Consider the following 7,500-nt stretch of genomic DNA (forward strand, 5'->3'; position numbering starts at 1 on the left):
ACTGTTTTATTAACAGGCTTGTAAAGAGAATTTTGACAGGACGGTATATAATTCGGGGCAGTATTAGCATATTCAACCAGGTTTTTTTTTCTTTTTTTAACTGCGGCACTGTAATTTTTAAGGGAGAAAGGCACACATCTCATGTACAGTTCACGCACACACACACACACACGCACACGCACACGCACACACACACACACACACACACACACACACACACACACACACACACACACACACACACTTTTTAATCATAACCAGTAGATAAGGCTTGTAGATCGACTATTTTTGTCATTAAATTAAATAATGTGAAAAAAATATATAAAATCAATAAATATATAAAATCAAGTATTGCATTTTAATCCTTGCACATGCATTAGCCACTTAATTAAATGCACCCTTGGTCTCTTCAAATTTTTGCATCAATTGTGTCACAATTCTGAGTGATTGTTGGTGATTTCTACTCTGGCCAAACAGAAGCACTCCTTCCTCTCTTTTTCTACAATCGTTGCGTTTGTTATCGATTAAATCCATTATAGTTCGATTAACTGTTGAAGCTATAAAATGTAAAATGTGCTTAGTTGGCGAGTGGGGTTGGAATCATTTAGAATTGCACAGGGATTATGGGAGGGATGTAACTGGTAGTGGTAGTCTAAGTCAGTTTGTTAAGAAATAATTAATCATTCATAATCTCTGCATGTTCTGTTTATGACTACAGAATGTATCCAGGCCAGGGTGGGAAATTCACCAGCCACATTCTCAGGTTCTTCTGACTGTCTGTAGCTGCTAAAGTTTGTCCACTATATACACCAGCCACACTTTGTCTGAGAATCACAGACACACACACACACACACACACACACACACACACACACACACACACACACACACACACACACACACACACACACACACACACACACACACACACACACTTCCCATGCAAATCTAAAATCTGTTTTGAGATGTTGTCAGTTGTCACCATCTTCTCCATGAATTGTAAACTGTTAATAAACAATAAATACATTTAATATATATATATATATATATATTAATAACCAAACTGTTCTGTTATTGTTGTTATTCTATTCTTTTTGTAATAACTATTGCTGGGGTGGCTGGCTGGAGAAGTCTGCACAAGTCTGGACAAAAAGGCAGTTTGTCTTGTTTATGGTCGTATTTGTTCCTTTTGTGTTAACTTATCGAGTTAATAATTACTGTAATGAATACATTCTCCTATTCTTCCCTAATGATAATAGTGACATTTTCATATCCATGGAGATGGTAGAATTAGTTGGTTCCCAGACATACAGTAACATGGTAAAGTACATTAATGTAGGCGTATATTATCTACAACTGAATAATCCAGCCGACAATTAACCTCCTAATCAAACTATGGATGTTTATTTTTCAATAAAGTAAAGCTATTTTAAACGTCAATAACACGGTATACGTGTTGACACTGTATATGTGTGGCTTGTTTAGCTTGACGAAGCTCTCACATTGGGTTCAAGGTTCAGAGAGTCAGAGTCAGACACCGAATATGATTTGCGTTTTTCAAATTCAAAACAGGTAGAACTGGACACACACACACACACACACACACACAGCAGCAGCAGCCCCTCCGCCGGTGCTAAAAACAAGTTAGCTATAGTAGCTTTGTGCTCAACAAACTTACCGTCGACTGTCTTCTTCTTGAACAGAGACGCCATGGCGACTAAAACGTCCCTAAAATAACCTATATAAAAAGAAAACAACAACTAAACTAATTGTTACTTAATGTAAACGGCTCTAAAAGACGCCGTTCTCTCCCACACACACACACTGAGCTGTTTGTGTGTTTCTTCCTGGTTGACAGTTTGGTGTTGATTCAGTTCCTCCTCCAACGGCTCACATGACTCACTGCTCTGACGTCACCGCAGCCTGCGACGCTTCGGAAGACCTCCGCGGGGCGCTGCGGTGCGGTTCTCCCGACTACTAATAATACTACTAATACTACTAATAATAATAATCTGTCTAATGTTTTTGGAGTCATTTATGTTATTATAACTAAATAAAATTGTGAAAACTAAATAGAATTAATAAGTGATACTGATAAAAAGGGGCACATGCAGTTGCTACTTGCTTTGCCCTGGCTCTGACAACTTTAATAGTTTCCCTTTCTTCTGTCTTTCTGTGGATTTCTTTGATATTCTCTCCCTCCTCCCTCTCTCTCTCCCTCTCTCCCCCTCCCTCTCTCTCTCTCTCTCTCTCTCTCTCTCTCTCTCCTCCTCCCTCTCTCTCTCTCCCTCCCTCTCTCTCTCCCTCCCTGCTCCCGCTATTCTCTCCCTCTCTCTCTCTCCCTCTTCCCCCTCCTCTCTCTCTCTCTCTCTCTCTCTCTCTCTCTCTCTCTCCCTCTCTCTCTCTCTCTCCTCTCTCTCCCTCCCATCTCCCGCTATTCTCTCCATCTCTCTCTCTCTCTCTCTCTCTCCTACCTCCCTCATCCATTGGACATCCGTGTGTATATATTACAGTCTGTGTGTTATAGTGTATTATTATTGTCTGATACATCTGTGTGTTACTTATAGTGTATTATAGTCTGATATACATCAGTGGCTCTCCTCATCATGGCAGCTACAGTAATATGACAGAGACTGTTGACAGGAATCCTACCAGAGATCATAAAGATATCCACGGAGCCTCGGAGGGAGTTATACTGCACATTAAATTAGACCCCCGGCGGCTTCATATATTCTGCCATAAATTCTTTTCTCTTCTCATTTTCTCTCCCCCGGTTTATGTCAGTCGGCTGCCGTACGTCTTCCATCCCAAGAGGTCAGCGCCTCCACACATTTTGTCAGTATCATATTCATAGATTTTCTTTTTTGTATTTTATTTTATTCTCCACCATATTGAGGCTGCAGACTGAGAGCCACTTCAACACTTGAACCATAACCAACTCAATTCAGTGAAAATGCCTCCCTTTCCCCCCCCCCCACTGATTTCAAGGGAACACACACACAAGACATGAAGAGGGTGTGTGTGTGTGTGTGTGTGTGTGCGTGTGCGTGTGCGTGTGCGTGTGCGTGTGCGTGCGTGTGCGTGTGCGTGTGCGTGTGCGTGCGGTGTGCGCGTGTGTGTGTGTGTGTGTGTGTGTGTGTGTGGGTACTTGTGTGGTGAGTTTCGCCCCAATACTCAAGAATGATGCCAAGTTTTACTCGAGCCGACGGAGGAGGAGGAGGAGGAGGAGAGAGGGGTGACTTTGAGAGAGGAAGAGGATGAGTAGCCTATAGCCCTCAGCTCTATGTTGCTGTCTCTGAGGAGGTGTGTGTGTGTGTGTGCGCGTGTGCATGCGTGTGTGCATGCGTGCGATATGTCTGTGTGCACCCCTGAGAGAGAGAGAGAGAGAGAGAGAGTGCGTGCGTGCGTGCGTGCGTGCGTGCGTGCGTGCGTGCGTGCGTGCGTGTGTGCGTGTGTGTGATCCTGAGGCGTTGTTCTTGTTAAGGTTATTAGGGAAGATGTTTGCCTCTAATCAGCGGAGGACTGCAGGGACTGTCGCTAAACGGCCTCATCACAGAGAAGAGCCCCATCGGTGATAAATCTACCCCCGAGCACTCAGGGGCCCCGCCCCCCGCCCCCCGCCGCCTCTCCGCTATAGGGTCCAATACTCTACTTTCAGTTTGAAAAGTGGAGTTTGTAGAATGTGTGTAGCCTGGGCGCCATTCCATTTCGGGTTTATAAAGTCGGGAGCGGATGATATATCGCTATATACGTCATGTTGTAGCATTGCTTTGTGTTGTTCTTCTGGTTTGAGGGAAAAGGAAGTTCCGTTTGATTGTTCCTGCCTGATGACTACAAAACAATGACTACAACATGACGTAACGATATCATCCTATGATGACTACAAAACAATGACTACAACATGACGTAACGATATCATCCTGATGACTACAAAACAATGACTACAACATGACGTAACGATATCATCCTATGATGACTACAAAACAATACTACAACATAAAGCCTGGTGACTGAGGTTAGAATGTGTGTTTCTTATACAAAAGCAGTGATGATTACAGTGAGTGAAGGACTGTAGGGTCAATCTGTGACAGAGAATTCAAAAGTGGTGGATTTTTCAAGAAAATGTATAATTATGTCTATTCTCTTGTGATCTCTTCCTTTTCTTTCTTTATTCTTTCTCTCTCTCTCTCTCTCTCTCTCTCTCTCTCTCTCTCTCTCTCTCTCTCTCTCTCTCTCTCTCTCTCTCTCTCTCTCTCTCTCTAGGGGTCCCTGAGGGAGTTCCAGGGGGTCCCCAGCTAAATGATAGGAACCAAATGGACCCTCATGGGTCTGTAACTCAGAGAGTAACATTGATTGTACAATATACATTGGGGGTCCCAGAGATAGAAATGGGGTACCGTACCGCAGCGCAGCCTAATTCAGGTCAAACCGGGGGGGGGGGGGGGGGGGTGAAAATCTTCTCTTATGGATGGGGGTCCCTGGCATGTTTTCAAATGGGGGTCCGCGGGCTAATGAGTGTCAATTTGGGGGTCCTTGACATGAAAGAGTTTTGGAACCAGGCAATGTCCAGCCATTTATCAGCCAAAAGAGTAATGGTTGGCACTACATCCCACACACGCAGCAAAGCTTTTAGTTCTTTCTTTATTTCTTTCTTTCTTTCTTTCTTTCTTGCTTTCTTGCTTGCTTGCTTCCTTCCTTCTTCCTTCCTTCCTTCCCTCCTTCTCTTTAATAGTGTGTATTTTTACCCTCTTGTGTTCCATGTCATCACTTGTTCCTCTTCACTCCATCCAGTCCACTTCTCCACCACCACCTCTCGCTGTGATGTTGCCCGCGGGGCGAGCAGACGTTTAATGTTAACGCACTATAACTACGACTAGAGACACACGGACGGTGGAGAGACTGAGGCTGCACGCTGGACTGTGAAATGAGATCTCCGTACAATCAGTGGGAGATGCAGCTATAAAGCAGCTCAGGGTTTTTTATCTCTATACGGTATATCAGGCACAGATTCCTCCACAGATGACGGTATTTTGTGTAACACGTACGGTTTCTCCTCCTCCTCCTCGTCCTTTTACAGATCAACCACTGGAGTCGTGCTCAGGCTCTACATCAAGGAGAGGACGAGACCCGGGGGGGCCAAATCCTTGGATATCATCATAATCTTCTGGAGTTGTGTTATTTATCCTTTTATTTTATTTTTACAGTGTTATGATATGATTATACTGTAACACCATGCATGCATGCAGCGAACAACGAGATGTGCATGTTTTACACAAGCCGCCATGCCATAGCCTTATGTTTATTCTATATAGTATGAATAACCCATTCTGAACGGGAACCCATGTTGGTGTTAGCATCATGTTATGCTTTAGCTATTGAAAAACAGCAGATCTACAAGCTCACAGCGCGCCACCGAGTGGCGCGCTGTGAGCTTGTAGGTCTGCTATTTTTGAAAAATCGAAGAACGACTGACATTTTTTTAAATCTGATCTCAGGTCAGAATGGGTTGATCAGACCAGTGTGTGTCCAGTGGAAACCTCGTATGAATCTGATCTCAGGTCTGAATGGGATAAATCCTGATTTGTAACATGAAGGGGCCTGTCATGTACTGTACGTGTGCCTTGCCTGTGATACATGGTCCCCGGCAGCAGTGATGGTGCCTGCATGGGACTCTGACATATTATAACAAGGCTATAAGTTACGTCTGTATGCAAACGTGGATGGACGTGGAGTCTCGCTGTCCCGGGACGTCATGGGGACGATATGATGATGGGCAGCGTGGGATTACAACGGCCCTTCTTCTCTCTGATGGATGGATGGATCACTGATGGAGAGAGAGAGAGGAGGGGGGGGGGGAGGAGGGGGAGGGGGGAGGAGGAGGAGGGGGGGGGGGGGCAGAGGAGGAGGGGGGGGGGGGGGGGGGGCAGAGGAGGAGGGGGGGGGGGAGAGGTGGGGAAATATATGCCAGAGGGGAGAAGACAGTGAGGAACAGAGTGAAAGTCACAGAGGAGAAAGGAAACAAAAGACACAAAACTATAAGTATAACAGAAAGAAAACTTGACTTAATCCTGGTCTCTCCCCTGATGGAGGGGAAAGGAACTGGTCTCTAAACTGCCTCCCCCTGGCCAGCCGGGGCGCCTGATTGGGGGGAAAGGAACTGGTTGGAATAACGTGTTCCTTCCACGCGCTACGTCCAACCAGGGAAACTCCCCCCTGTCAGGTGTAAAGGAGCAACTTGGACACTCAGGCATGAAGGAAGCATGAGTTCAAGTCCGTTGCTCTCCCCTTGTCCCCCATATATGGGGGACTAGGTTGCTCTCCCCTTGTCCCCCATATATGGGGACTAGGTTGCTCTCCCCTTGTCCCCCATATATGGGGACTAGGTTGGTCTCCCCTTGTCCCCCATATATGGGGACTAGGTTGCTCTCCCCTTGTCCCCCATATATGGGGACTAGGTTGGTCTCCCCTTGTCCCCCATATATGGGGACTAGGTTGGTCTCCCCTTGTCCCCCATATATGGGGACTAGGTTGGTCTCCCCTTGTCCCCCATATATGGGGACTAGGTTGCTCTCCCCTTGTCCCCCATATATGGGGACTAGGTTGCTCTCCCCTTGTCCCCCATATATGGGGACTAGGTTGCTCTCCCCTTGTCCCCCATATATGGGGACTAGGTTGGCGGAGGGTGTGTAGAGCCCAGGATCACATTAGATGATTGACACAGGGGTGAAAAATGGGTTACAAAATTGTGGGATAAAAATTAAGGGAGCTCATATAGCTGAAGTTCAGGAGCAGGGCCACACCGCTCCAACGCAGCTATACCTTGATAGTGAATGAAAGAAAAGATAAGAGATCAAAACAGACAAAGACCGACAAAAGTAGATCATGACGGAGAGAGAGAGAGAGAGAGAGAGAGAGAGAGAGAGAGAGAGAGAGAGAGAGAGACCATGGGGACAGTATAGAGGACATGGACCGGGGGATGTAATGGCGGGTGAGCTAATAAATCGACTGAGTGACTCCGCTCTCTCTCTCTCTCTCTCTCTCTCTCTCTCTCTCTCTCTCTCTCTCTCTCTCTGCCTGTGGGTAGAGTGTCCTGGCGCTCAGCGTACAGCGTAGGGAATAGTTGATAATGAGAGATTATTGCCCCCCCGCAGTGTTTGATCATCATCAGCTCCATCCAGGCATCCCCCAACCTCCCCCCGCCCCAACCTCCCCCCGCCCGAGCAGACGGTCAGGGAACGCATGCACACATGCACGCACGCACGCATGCACGCATGCACGCACGCACGCACGCACGCACGCACGCACGCACGCAGTAGATGCATGCAGGCGCACACATCATGCATACGATGTCAAGATGTATGAGACTGTTTGTTTGTCTGCTACACAGTGTACTTATACTTCAAAACTGAGAATTTACAAGAAAAAAAACCAAAACATTAACTGCTGTTATTGCTGATGTCTCTGCTGATGATTGTGTGAATAAAGATGAATATATATATA

The 7,500-nt window shown here is 46.1% G+C and overlaps 1 protein-coding gene across 1 annotated transcript in view; it reads right to left on the bottom strand.

The window, feature by feature from the left end:
* The window catches only part of chmp2ba (charged multivesicular body protein 2Ba), a 22,566-nt gene extending 20,724 nt beyond the window's left edge, over positions 1–1,842 (bottom strand). The window contains exon 1 of the mRNA XM_080786640.1: positions 1,679–1,842. Coding sequence (XP_080642766.1) covers positions 1,679–1,712 — 34 coding nt within the window. The 5' untranslated portion in view covers positions 1,713–1,842. The remainder of the gene's footprint in view (positions 1–1,678) is intronic.
* Between the last annotated feature and the right edge of the window lie 5,658 nt (positions 1,843–7,500).

The sequence above is a fragment of the Protomyctophum bolini genome (assembly GCF_963924005.1).
Source record: "Protomyctophum bolini genome assembly, chromosome: 16".
NCBI classification, from domain to species: Eukaryota; Metazoa; Chordata; class Actinopteri; order Myctophiformes; family Myctophidae; genus Protomyctophum; species Protomyctophum bolini.